This window comes from Polychytrium aggregatum (genome assembly GCF_025602895.1).
Source record: "Polychytrium aggregatum strain JEL109 chromosome Unknown BJ171scaffold_43, whole genome shotgun sequence".
Classification (NCBI taxonomy): Eukaryota; Fungi; Chytridiomycota; class Chytridiomycetes; order Polychytriales; genus Polychytrium; species Polychytrium aggregatum.
Genome location: NW_026516245.1, coordinates 317,982 through 330,952, shown reverse-complemented (window position 1 = coordinate 330,952; position 12,971 = coordinate 317,982). Strand labels below are relative to the sequence as shown.

At 58.2% G+C, this 12,971-nt stretch overlaps 3 protein-coding genes across 3 annotated transcripts; 2 read left to right on the top strand and 1 right to left on the bottom strand.

The window, feature by feature from the left end:
- Positions 1-417: 417 nt before the first annotated feature.
- Positions 418-1,673, top strand: BJ171DRAFT_445895 (uncharacterized protein). Its single transcript, XM_053108181.1, has 3 exons — positions 418-707; positions 917-1,242; positions 1,372-1,673. The coding sequence occupies exons 1-2, from the start codon at positions 529-531 to the stop codon at positions 1,239-1,241; spliced, it is 504 nt and encodes a 167-aa protein (XP_052963172.1). The 5' UTR covers positions 418-528; the 3' UTR covers position 1,242; positions 1,372-1,673.
- Positions 1,204-6,296, bottom strand: BJ171DRAFT_632482 (uncharacterized protein; the record flags this gene model as incomplete). Its single annotated transcript, XM_053115653.1, has 20 exons — positions 1,204-1,617; positions 1,708-1,969; positions 2,088-2,174; positions 2,291-2,366; positions 2,469-2,536; positions 2,794-2,959; positions 3,031-3,068; positions 3,161-3,285; positions 3,441-3,670; positions 3,780-3,869; positions 4,022-4,160; positions 4,310-4,341; positions 4,434-4,514; positions 4,616-4,690; positions 4,801-4,892; positions 4,986-5,010; positions 5,266-5,517; positions 5,642-5,821; positions 5,978-6,115; positions 6,252-6,296. 20 exons carry the CDS (start codon positions 6,294-6,296, stop codon positions 1,524-1,526), a joined length of 2,295 nt encoding a protein of 764 aa, XP_052963171.1. The 3' UTR covers positions 1,204-1,523.
- Positions 6,297-6,434: 138 nt separating this feature from the next.
- On the top strand, positions 6,435-12,615 carry BJ171DRAFT_602137 (WD40-repeat-containing domain protein; the record flags this gene model as incomplete). The annotated part of the gene is made up of 18 exons (XM_053115139.1): positions 6,435-6,463; positions 6,609-6,654; positions 6,817-7,009; positions 7,262-7,426; positions 7,566-7,663; positions 7,763-7,988; positions 8,101-8,166; positions 8,347-8,443; positions 8,564-8,796; positions 9,071-9,608; positions 9,769-9,851; positions 10,018-10,121; positions 10,324-10,448; positions 10,588-10,835; positions 11,010-11,134; positions 11,256-11,690; positions 11,954-12,217; positions 12,337-12,615. The coding sequence occupies 18 exons, from the start codon at positions 6,435-6,437 to the stop codon at positions 12,460-12,462; spliced, it is 3,201 nt and encodes a 1,066-aa protein (XP_052963170.1). The 3' UTR covers positions 12,463-12,615.
- Between the last annotated feature and the right edge of the window lie 356 nt (positions 12,616-12,971).

Genomic DNA, 12,971 nt, shown 5'->3' with positions numbered 1-12,971 from the left:
CCTTGATCGCGACCTCACTGCTCTGGAAGTAGCAAAAGCGACCAAGGCCTTTAAAGTCGCCAGGGAGCAGTTGCAGCGGTCACTGTAGGCGTGTGCCTGCGACGGGATGAGTTGGTCTTGCAGGGCACTTGTTCGTCGATGCCAAGCCGCCCCGTGGATCTTATGAATATAACTATACCGCATCGTAGCACACCAGACGCTCTGTTTGGGTTTGGCATGGTGAACACCCCAGCTCAGTTGCTTCCGGGTTGATGCCAGGTTGACGCCAGGTTGATGCCAGGTTGATGCCGGGTCTTACCAGCAGCCACGTGCACCCTCGAGCCAGGATCCCAGCCGGATCGAGCCGGCTGCAGCCGCCTCCTGGCACGCGCTTCCAAACCCAGAACGCGGAGCGGTTCAACTTCGTTCATCGCCGTTCCCGACCAGACCCTGGACACATCCGACAGCGCCGCTCCCAGAACGACCTCTGTCCTTGAAAGCACCGCCGGCACACGCCCACACGCCCACACGCCCACACGCATCGAAGCCATGAGCAGCAGAGACAAGCTCGCAGAGTTCTTGCCTGCCAAGCCTGAGCGCTTGCTCATCTCGTCCATCCTGTTTCCCGAGCTCCAGAAGGAGCTTGAAGCCCATCCTGAGCTGATTGGGAGTCTCAAGGGCCTCTTCATCGTCACCGTCCTCAAGAAAGGCATCAAGAAGGAGGAGTGGTAAGTGCCGTGAGATGGACATACATGGTCTCTGCGGCTTTGGCGTGCAGCCCTTCCGTTCAAGCACATCTCGAGGGGAGGTTCGCCCGCAAGTGTACCAGATGCGGTTGCTCTCTCCAGCAAGTACTACGCCCTCGCATGCCGACCACCGAGCAAATACCCGCGTCCCACACTCGGGCTACGCTCATCGCGGCTGCCTCGCTCGCCAGGTACATTCTTTTTCAGGGCCAGGAGGCCGTGCCTGTGGTCACCCAGACCCGGCCGGTCCTGCCCGCCTCGGGCAAGGGCAAGAGCAAGACCACGCTCCCGATCGTCCTGGTCGAGATTGAGGACGCCGACATCCTCAACTTCATCACCGGCGGCCTCACGGGAGTCAAGGCGTTTGTGAGCCAGCGCATCAAGATCCTCGGCGACCTCGTCGTCGCCCAGCAAATCGAGGACGTGTTCGTCAAGACCCACGGCGTCGAGAAGGCGATGAGGTTCCTGGAGCGAACCGGAATTCATGTGAATTCCGAGTCCAAGGCCAAGCTCTGAGGTACAAGCACAGTTGAGCCACTGTCCGCGGCTCCCCCTCTCCGCCATCGCCGCCCTGCACATGTTGGCGTGGCCTGCAGGCTGCTGCTGTTACCCACGTTCTGATCGTCGTCGCTATTCTCTTCGTCAGCGGCCTGCTGCGCGAAGACATGTCTTTGGCCAATCCGCGGCGCGCAATATGCCACCGGCTCTACTGCTTCCCACGCACGCCAATGATGGCTGCCTGTATTCATTGCGCGCCGGAGCCAAAGCGGCAGCTCTGGCGCTGTCCTGTGCGGCTGCTCACTGCTGCTCGGTGACCGAGTTCATTGAGGTCGTCAGCGGCGTCCGAGGGATCTTGGGGCGAGTGCCAAACGCAGTCTGGAATTCCTGCACCCTGTTTATGGTCAATAAAGTCAATGCAGAGCCCTCTTTGTTCTCTCGGCAACTGGCAACCATCGTTTCCGACTGCCAGCAAGACACTTACTCCCTCGCAGACATATCTTCCATGGGCTTGCCCTTCCGTGTAAAGGCCGGGGTGATCTGCGGCAGCGCCTTCTCTAGTGCAGCTGGCAACGGCGGTGGCTCCGTCGTTGGAATCGGGCTCTGTATTGGTCGGAGCGATGATGGATCCATCTTGCGAGCGGCGGGCTTGATGGACTCGCGCATCAGCTCTTCCTTGGGTCCATAGCGCTCCCTCGAGGGCGTCACAGGACGAGAGAAGGGCGTCACCGACCGCCTTTGAGTCGCTGCGAGAATCTTGTTCGTGACGGAGGAGAGGGTGAGAGACAGAGATTGATCAAACAACCATTTTAGTCGCAAGTGCAGCATACCCCAGCTCTAACTTGCGGGCATCGGAAACATTACCTCGTTGGTAGACCGTCTCAAATGATCGTCCATTTCCCTTGATCCCGGTCGAGACACTGGGCGATCGACTACCGACGATGGTCGGGCCTGTGGGGCTCGAGCAGAGGCACTGCGACGGTCCGAGTGGCCTACTAGTCCTCCGGCCGATGAAGAGCCGCTGCCATCGGAGAGGAGATACCGTCTGTGCAGTAGCTCCTCCCCACACAGCTCGTTCGGCTGCGCTGCCAGCACGTTGGCATCATCTGCCTCGAAGCTTTCTTCGAACTCGTCGTCCAGATCCTGGTGCGGGCAGAATTGCCAAGGAATACTGCGATTAGCGGTCGGACAGTCGATTCCGATGCGGACCGTGCGAGGTCTTGAGCGCACTGGTTCGGGGCATACCTCTTCTTCAAAGTCGTCTTCCTCTCCGTCCTCAGAGACGGCATCGGCACTGGATTCACCCTGCTCCTCTATATTATCCAAAAACAAGAGTCAGTATTGCAGACAGCCCGGAAACACGGCCACCACGCTTGGTCAAGATGCTGCGACCTTGCATCTGGAGCAGCACGGGCGCCAATGTGTGCCGAACTGGCATTGATCATCCCACCCATTCTAGCTGGCAGCCAAATCCAATACTACTCTGTCTAGCCCGTAATGGTCGCCAGCGAGCAACGCAGATACAAGGCAAGAGCAAGACACATCCAATTGTTGCTTGTCGGATGCTTACCAGAGTTGAGTTGGTCGATGATGAAATCGACCTGCTTGACGAGCTGCTCATCCAGCGAGCCTTTCATGTACTCGAGCATATGGCCCATTCCCATGGCCCGGGCATGTTCGCGGATCGCTGGTTCGGCTAGGATGCTGAATAGTGCGCCGTTGACGTATGTCTTGACCTGCACAAGCCATCCTGCAAGCGGTCAGTTGGTACAGCGAGAGCCTCGTTGCCGTTTTCTGGTCGAGATACGGCAAAGTAGAGCAGATGCTTGGACCATTGCTCCTTGCCTGGAGATTATCGTGCTCCATCAGTTCGTTCAACAGTCGCAGCGTCCGTCCTGGATCCTCGAGGCACTGGCGCTTGCCACCGGAGCGCAAACACAGGTTCATCAGCAGCGCCGTGCCGTATTCGATGCTATACTCGGACAGATTCTCCAGGTCCTCGAGCATGTCGTGTAGATACAAGACGACATTGAGGTTGTTCATCGTGGATTGTGCACAGCGTCTGTGTGTTGGGAACCGACACTGTCAGGCACGATACGGCCGTTGGTGGGCACATTCATGGGCAACACGCCGACTTGACAGCCCCCGCTTGTTGGCCGTCTCATGCCGGTGTGGATTCCAAGGGTTGGAGGGCAAGAGCATGACTTTGGTCTGTACCTTAGACTGAGCTTTTGCAATGTCCCGAGCAGATTCTGCCGGGTCGCCGTGTCACGCTCCTCTTGTTGCAGCAGCTCGACCAGGGAGCAGACCATTGGATTGTCCCGGCCCTCTTGTCCTTGTCCAAGAAGATACTCTCGACCAGAATAGTGCGACGCCACCACGTTGAGCAGCTTTGATAGCTGATTGAGCACCAACGGCGGTGTGCCGGCGAGGTTCGGCAGGACACCCTAGAGTTGACAAAGGGATAGTTGCCGAGCTGAGTCGTGGCACACGGCCGACAATGATGAATGACCATAAGACCCGTGTCCCATCAACGCATACTGCCTTCAGGCTTACTTGGTTGGAGCGGATGCTGAGAAAGTCGCGTGAAATGAGAGCGCTCAGAATCCGGGCGGATGTATGGCTCTTGATGTGCTTCATGAACAACTAGGATGAACAGAGGATGGCTTGTACTGAGTCACTTGATCGTTTGTGGTCGCTGGGAAGCTCAGGAAAATGCATTCGCATAGAAACGGGGGCAGAGAAACTGTTGCAGGCCAGGTTTGTGTGCATGTGCATGACAGGGGTGTCAAACGTACCATCCGCACGGCCTGTATAAGCAGCGCCTTGTCTCTGGCGGGCATTCGCTGGCTCCCCAAATCCAAGTCCTCGAGCAAGAGCTTGTAGTTCAGCTGCTGGAGCAGCATCTCCATCGATCCAGCTGTCTCCCTTTCTTGTCTGTGTCGAGAAGCAGCAAGTCAGTCGGTAAGACTCGCAGCTGGGATGCGCCGTGACGAACCAACAGACACCGCGGTGGACCGACAGACGCTGGTCCAGTCAGCTCCAGCACAGGCGGAGTGACATTGGACTCGACTGCATCTCCTTACAGCTCCTTCATCTTGGCAGGATTGGTGCCGGACTGCAAATGGTTGAAGGAATGTGGATTTCAGTGTGCAACATGGGCGGGCGAGCTCAGTTCGGAATGGATTGTGCTCTGGGCTACCAACTCACTTGCTCGAGCTGCCGTGTGGTTCCATCAGCCTTGAAGGAGTTCAATCGCGCACAAATATTGGCAAGATATGCAGCCGTGATCTTCACACAAGAGCGAGACACCAGTCAGCCTCGCAGAGCGTTGATGAGCAAAGAGGTAGCACTCAAGGTATTCTGACAAGCTCAGGGTGTCAGATGCCCACCTGCTCTCCGTTGATACATGAAGCTAGGGTTTGGACGAGCTCGGAGGCAATCGAGATGAGATTGTGGTAGTCGCCCTGTGGTTATTGGCGTCAGTTTTCACATTGACGAACATAACTGCATCAGAGCGATGGCGCTGGGCAGCGATCGATGCCAAGGGGCCGATGCCAAACGAGGCGCTGCCAACCTGGAGACCCCGGTGCTTGATGACAAGAAACTGCTCGCGATCAACCAGAGCCTGGTTCTTTTGCCGGAGGACTCGGCACTCCTGGTAGTAATCTTCCTCAAGATGGGAAGCGAGGAGGGTTAGTTTGGATGCCGCCGTGTGCGCACCGCGATCGAGTCGGGTGCCCATCATTCAAACTCGAGTACCTTTCTTTCCAATCCCGGTATCGCCCTGAACGAATGTAGCACGGAAGAAGCAGTGGCGTTGGCAAGATTAGATACTGTTTCGTCCCTTGGCCGGGGTGTGTAGTCGTTGCTCCCACAGGATCTATACATGGCATGATACTTGACGTCCAAGAAACCAGCACATCCAACTGGCACTCGTAGAATCAGCCGGCAGCCGAGAAGCGGCTCAGCCTGGTCGTCAATTCACGAACACCTGCGAACCAGCCCGCAAAACCAGCCCGCAAACTGGGCTGTAACGCACCATGGCAACCAGGGTCAGGAGCCGAGGGCGTTGGTGGGATCTCAGAGCGCCTTCGAGAAAGTGCCTCAGTCGCTCCTGCAGATTCTGTGTCCAGGTTTGGTCGAATATGTCGCTGAAGGACGGATGATCTTTGGGACTGACGACATATGGCAGAGCGTAGAAGGGTAGAAACTGCGGGGTCTTGCAGAGCTCGCGGCCGCGGTTCTCGAGGAAGCCCTTGAAGGCATCCATTTCGACCGCCAAGTCGACGGACTTGGGCGTGGAAAGGGAGGGGATGCGAATGGATCAGCTGCACGATGCGAATGGTCGATTGCCACTAGATTGCAGCTCGATCGCAAACGCTGCTTCCACTAAAGAGTAGAGTGGAGGTACCTACTCTTGCATGGGTCGGACCCACAAAAGGATGGATGGCAAAGACGGCAAAATACACATGCAGGTTGAACTCGAGCTTTTGGAAGGTTGGGTCGGAGAGCTGCGTCTCAGAGTCAAACGCCTGGTTCCAGCTTTGGAAAAAATCGGCTCGGTTGCCCTCGTGGAAAAAGATCATGAATCGATCCTGCGTGGGATGCATAGTGAGGACTTGGCTCGAGTCTGCATGATCCCCCCCCCAGCACCATGGGTCGTTTGCTCAGGCACTGATCTGACCAACAGAAATGGATTTCGCCCATCGGATGCGCGAACAGTGTGATTTAGGAGCTATACTTGCACCCACCACGTCTTCCTGAATCTGGTCCATCCGCTCGCGGTGGCTATGATCATGGAGACCGGGATTCTGGGGCGATCGGCCTTTGCGAGTGCACTCCAAGTCGAAGGACGCCAGGGTCGATCGATAGTCCGCAAACAACAGGTACTGCATCATCGATAGGAACAAGAGTCGGTGTACTCAGTCTTTGTGGATGCATCGTCCTGCGCTCAGAATCCACAGCAGAACAGCGACGCAGCCGACAGATCGCCTAAAACAGGGCAGATGCCGAATAACACCGCACCTCGCGGATGGCTCCATTGACGTCGATCTCTGTCGCGGGATCCATGACCTGGAGCTGTGGCCGCGACCGATCGATTCCGGAACGTGTGCTGTGTTGGTCGCTGGAGACACTGCGATAGCGGCACCGGATGGGGGGGGGTCGCTGCCGACCTGAGGAAGAATGCGTTGATATCTGTCTGCCGAAATGCAGCTAGAGCCCGGATGCGACCGTGGGTATGAGCCGGAACTCATCTGGCCCGTTTGCGCGCCATCCGCCGCCCAGGCGAGTGGTGGGAAACGAAGCAACTGTCTCAGACCAACGAGCCCTCCCCCCGACCAAGGGTACTCTCTCTATTCGCTCGCCGGTGGCGAATTGCAGGGCCAAGAACTTCTGGAGCAGCCTCCGAGCCACGCTCATGCGACAGGTCGCCTTGCTTCCGTCGGGATGTGCTCCCTGGCACCGCAATGTCATTGCAACGTCGATTCGGGATAGAGGGCCGCCAGCTACACTGCCCAAACTCGCCGAGCCGAGTATCGCAGGCCAAGGAACGAGCACAGCGCCGACGGTGCGATCCTCGGCAACACAGCGCAAGCCTGCAGATGCCATCCGGTTTGCCTACTGCTCGACGCTGGCGCTGTACATATATGCCGTCGAGTCCGAGCCGGCGCTGGCCAGCGATGTTCGGGCATCAGGAGGACACTCGGTTTCAGCAGGATATCCGGCTCCAGCTGCCTCGTCTGCCTCGGCATCGACTCCGTTTCTGGGCAGTTGCGCCGAGAGTATGCGCTCGCTCCTCCAGCCGAACGAACCAGAGCCTTTCGCAGGCCATGTGCGCTTGATCAACATTATCGCCAAGCACAAGCAGAACATCACTTGCATCTGTTGGTTGGTTGTCATCGCGACGCACGGCGGATCCAGCTCTAGTATGCCTGGTGCAAGTCGAGTCTCGAACGTATGCTGGTACTCTCTGCGATCGCCTGTGATCTGCTGATACAAATCGACCGCCTGTGATGCTTCCAGGCATCCCACAGACCACGATCTGCTCGCGGTGGCCTCTATCGACAAGACCATCGTTGTCGTCAACGTTCTCACGAGCGAGTTCGTGCGCACGTACCCCGTGCAGATCTCTGCGCCCGTCGTGTGGATGCAGTACAGCTACTCGGTCCCGGGCATGATTTTGTTTCTGCAAGAAGACGGTAAGCGATCTGACCCGTTTCTTGGGCTTGAGGTCCACCAGGCTGCAATGGCGGCCATCGACCGGAGTTGGAGTCGGGGTGGAGCAGAAGAGAGCCTTCCTCACCCATCGACATTCCCACCGACACTGTTCTCTCGCAGCAACCTACATACAAACGGTTGGTAGCGCCGCATATGTCCAGGGTGCGGTTTACTACATGGATGTCAACATTGCTGTCTGCGCACTCAACCCCGGCAAGGTAATGTGGCCGTCCGAGCAGGGTCTTGAGTCGATGATCCTACGCTCGACTCACTCACAACTTGCATATGGCTCGGTCGCGTCGGCATGGTATCTGCAGCAGAAGGATCAGATTGCCCTCGGCGACAGCCAAGGGCGAGTGTACATATCAGATCTACATCACAGCGAGCGGCCACACAAGAACAAGATCGATCTGTCCTCGTCCGCGCTGACACTCTCCGAGACCAACCCGTTTGCGTCTCTCATGGGCGGTGGCATGGGCGAGGTCACCGACCTCAAGTGGGACGTCAAGAGCGACTGCTATCTCCTGGCAGCGTTCCGGAATGGTATGAGGAGTACAGTGGCATTGCTCGCTCGATAGAATGGTTTGCGGCAAGGCCGTGGAAACATGCTGGTCAGCCGCACAGCAGCATGCGACTAACATTCCCTGGCTCGCAGGCCGGGTGGTCCTGATCGACTCCAACACCTGCCTCACACTGTCGATATTTGACATCCCCAGTGGAGGTAAGATGCAGTGTGCTTCCTGGAAAGTGACCAAGCTTGGATGCGACCAGGCTCGTTTGGACCAGCGCAACAGCGCTTTGTCTGATCGTGTGGTCCTCATTAGAGCGCAACCATCCGCCTATCGACTCACATTATATTGCTCTGCCCAACAATGTGCCGCTGGCTCCCTTCGTTTCACAGGGATCAGCACACTGTCGTGGATTCCGTCTATACCGGGCGGCTTCTTGACCACGGACGTGCGTTCCGGTGTTCTCCGGACCTGGACGGTTTCATCGAGGTATGCAACACCGCTAGCACTTGCACCTGCACTTGCACTTGCACCTGCGTCATTCCCTGATGCTTGGACGTCTGGCTCTCTTCCTCCAACTGCTGATGCCCCAACTCGTGCTCGACCAAGTACCGAGAAGCAACTACACCGACTACTCCCCTCCGCAGTCCACGCCATCCTCGCGATTCCGTCGAGCCTCAACTTTTCCGATCCACTCTTCTTGATTGCCTTTCTGGACGGATCGATCGGGGTCTTCAATCTCAAGAAGGAGTCGTGGCTGTTCCTGAAACAGGGTGGACACACGGAAACGATCTTTGAATGCGATTTTAAGCGGAACACGTCCAACGCTGAGTTGCTCTTGGGTAAGCTTGGGCTGTGGTTTTGGAGCGGAGATTTGACCCTCTCGTTATGAGTGATAAGAGAGTGTGAGGGGAGGGTGAAGACCAGGAGCAAGCGACGCCGAGTACCGTCGAGCACAGTCGAGCACAGTAGAACACAGTCGAGTACCGTCGAGCACAGTCGAGCACAGTAGAACACAGTCGAGCACAGTCGAGCACAGTAGAACACAGTCGAGCACAACCTGCAGTTCAATCTTTTGCCATGCTCACGTTTGTTCCCGGTGTCCGGGCTCTCCAGCCACCGCCTCGTTTGATGGAACTGTCAAGATATGGGGCATCGGGACCTCTGGCAGCGAGAGCGCCCGAAGGGTCGTCAATGGACGGACCGCCCCCAGTCGACCGCCGTCACTGTCGCAGCTGTGCATAGGGACCCTCGATACCTCTCTTGGGTACGAGACCGGCAGCCAGTCGGGCCTCCGAATCACCCTCCAGGACTCCTTTCCGGCGCTAGACTATGGAAAGGTCTCCAAGGGCAAGATGAAGACGGCCTTTGGGGCGATCTACTCGGTGTCGTGGTCGCCGACAGAGAGCATCCTGGTCCTTGGGACTGCGCTCGGCTTTCTGGTCTTTTACGACGCCACACGATGCATCAAGGTCAAGAAGATCCAGGCCCATCACGAAGCAGTCTATCGAGTGACGTGGGGGTCAAATCAGCTCGTCGCAAGCGCCGGAGACTGCGAGTGTGCGGTGTGGGCTGTGGAGTCCAACTACGAGAAGTTCCTGAGCCTGAGACATCCCGAGAAGGTGTTTGGATGTGACTGGTCGCCCACCCGAAGGTACGTAGCTGCGGAGGTGGATGCTATGGAGGCAGGCAGGTGTGGGATCTTTGGTGTGAAAGTCGTGGATTGTCTGTCGCTGCCCCCCCCCAAAACAATGCCCGAATGCAATCTCACGGATTTGCAGGTAACTGAGAATCTGCACTCACGATACACCCAGGAATGTGATTGCGACAACCTGCATGGACGGCGTCATTCGGATCTGGGACATTGAAACCGGGCAGGTGCTGCGGTCCTTCTCAGGTACGACTTGCAGCCCAGCTCTCGCCAAATCTGAACACAATGCGGCTTGCAAACCGGCTTGGATGGCGTCTGGGGAGTCGGGCACCGTCATGGTGGTGTCGTGCGAGGACGTTCGTTGTCTGTATCGTTCCGGTTTGTGACTGATGGGAACTCGGGCCATGTGCAGGGCACACGAAGCGGTCGTTCCGGGTTGTCTGGTCACCAATACTCAGAAACATCCTGGCATCGGGGTCGGACGACAGAGACGTTCGGATCTGGGATATATACGAGGTAGATCGGGCACGGACTATGCTTGCAATCTGCTGCCGAGCGATGGTTGCATTGTGTATGATATGCCCGGCTCTGGGGCTGCATGCACCGGGACAAAGGACCATGTCTCGAGAGCCATGGTTGCGCTATCGTCTGTGACTCTGCGCTGGCGGACCTCGTTCCCTGCGCATGCAATAACGCCGATCGACGTTTCTGTTCATAGAATGAGTGCACAGGCGTTCTCCAAGGGCACACCAAGAACGTGCGGGCCCTGTGCTGGTCCAGCGAGATCGCCCATGTCCTGCTGTCCGGCTCCTGGGACAGCACCATCCGGATCTGGGACATTCGGTGAGTACCCGTGGCCCTCGAGAGCGGCTGCCCGGGGGGAGGGAGGATTCTCTGGCAGCCCCGACATCATGCCAGCGCCAGCAACGACCTTGGTGGTTCGCCCATCCTTATGCCTAACCGGTCTCGATGACACCGTCAGGACGGCCAAGTGCATCCAGATCGTCACCCACCACCACGCCGATGTCTACGGGCTATCGACACACCCGTCCATCCCACTCGGGTTTGTATCGACATCGCGCGACAACACCCTGAGAGTCTGGTATGCAGATGATCTGGTGCGCTCGCTCTCTTGGAAGATCATGAAGAGCCTCGGCACAACGCTCCGTGGCCGGGACGTTGGCGGTGTCGAGCGGGAGAAGATACGGGCGCTGATGCTCTGCGAGTCAGGTCAGTCCAGTTGAGGCGACGTGCGGCAACGTCGGAAGTACGCTGTTGTGCTGCTATACTCTGCGCGGAATGGTACTGGCTGCTGGCCGAGCGCCGCAAGTGATGGTTGTTGCTCAGTGTTCAATTCATCTGATCCGAGTCACTCGTCAACCTTCTCTATGCTTGAATGCAAAGGACGTGAGCTCGACGACGGTCCGTTCCGGCTCTCGGGGACAGAGTCCAAGAAGCTGTTCGAGATCCTGACGAACGATGCCGTCCACATCTCCAAAAAATGGGCGGCATTCTTTGACTTCATCATGGTGAGGAAGACACGGGCTTGTTGGCTGGATGGGACTGTCTGGACCACATTGCCGATGGATGGATGGGTGGATGGGAACTCCATTGGCCAGCACTCTGACATGTTCGCCACTCGACAAACAGCCTTCGACTGGAACTCGGGACATATGGGAGATTGTGCAATCCGTCGCTGACGACGAGAGCCTCGACAATGACCCGTCCAGCAGCCGCACGCTCATCCAGCACCACAGTCGGATTGTCCAGGCCGCCAAGGACTCGCTCGCATCAGTGTCGGCTCCGGTCGGGTCCACGATCCTGTCGCCATCCACTCGCAGCCGACTTCAGCGCATGGCCAGCCAGTACATCCGGCTGGGGCTCTTCCGGGAGTACTGCCAGCTGCTGGTGGCGCTCGGCAGGTGGGAGAGTGCCATTGCGTTTGCGCCGCATGTGGGTATCGAGTTTTGGAAGGAGCTCATACGGCAATATGCAGCCAAGATGCTGGCGGAATATCGCGAGGGCGCCGAGACCAAGAACGACGAGATCGAAGGCTGGTGCGCCAGCGCAGGGATGGTTCAGGAGGTAAGCAGAGAGCCCGGCTGCTGGGGCTGGTTGTTGCCAGAGTGCGGCTGGACATTGTCGCCCGAGGCAAGCGGACAGAGGAATCAGCCACCACCAGCCGCCCCGCCGACATCCCGAGACATGGACTGGACTGGACTGGACTGGACTGGACTGGACTGGACTGGACTGGACTGGACTGGACTGGACCGGGTGGGCTGGGCTGGGCTGCGACAATGCAGCGGCATAGGTGCTTACCCACCTGGATCCCCGGTGGCCGGGGCCAGTGGATTGGCTTTCTTGTCCAGAACTCTGAACTCGAAGCCGCCTACCTGGTCGCAAAGGCCAGCAACGAAGCCAAGGCGACATGCGACTCGAACGAAACCCGCAAGAATGAGGTGCAAGTGCAAGACAGCGCTATCGAGATGGCAGCGCCGACGCACGGCAGCGGGCTGCTAGCATGGACGGTGGACATGTGCACCGCGAAGCTGTGCCAGCGACGACAATGGAAGCTCGCGGCCGCATTCAAGCTGGCGATCGACGACCTCGAGGTGGGTTTGGGATGATGGAGATGAAGATGGAGGTAGAGCTGGAGGCGGCCGGCGGCGTACAAAGCTGCCGATCGGAGAGGACGCACGCTGACCAGGCAATGCTGCTCTGCCAATCCCAGGGTGCAATCTCGATCCTGCTCAAGGGCGAGGAGACGATGCAGGCTTACGGACTGGCCACGGTGTTTGGCCGGGAGGAGGAGGCCGCCAAGATCGAGCGGCTGGCATGCGACGGCCAGATGCTGTGAGCGCCGGCGAGACGGAGATGCAGGGGGTGGATGTCGGGGATGGTGCGGATGTACACCAGCGGAGTGAGTACATTGCATCTGCGCATGTCTTGCATCGGTCTGCACGCCGACCCAACAAAGCCGCTCGGCCGCAATCCCAGCGGCACCCGCCGATCCAGCAATCCCAGCGCTCGCGTGCGTTCGTTGGCAAGAGCGGCGTGGGAGCGCCGGGGTGCTGCCCGCCACATCAGCAATCCTTCGATCGGCGCACGTTGTCCCAGGACCACCGAGCTGAAGGGGCCTCAGGAGGGAACGGCCACGCCCACGTTTCCGTCCGGTGCGGCTGGGTGGTTGGGTGGTTGGGGGGGGGGAGGGACGACCATCGGCGGCTGGGCTTTTTGAGGACCAGCAGCCCCGAACCGGCTTTGGCAGCTCTTCTCCCGCTTGCCCCGGCTGGCCTCGCTCTGCAAAAGGTACGAAGGGGGGGGGCATTGGGCGCTGTCGAAACCACCCGGAGCAAAGTGAATGCG

Bases quoted from the DNA above. Each gene is read 5' to 3' on its own strand.
- BJ171DRAFT_445895 (XM_053108181.1), top strand. From the start codon at position 529: ATGAGCAGCAGAGACAAGCTCGCAGAGTTCTTGCCTGCCAAGCCTGAG. The intron at 708-916 runs GTAAGTGCCGTG...CTCGCTCGCCAG, and splicing joins GGCATCAAGAAGGAGGAGTG to GTACATTCTTTTTCAGGGCC.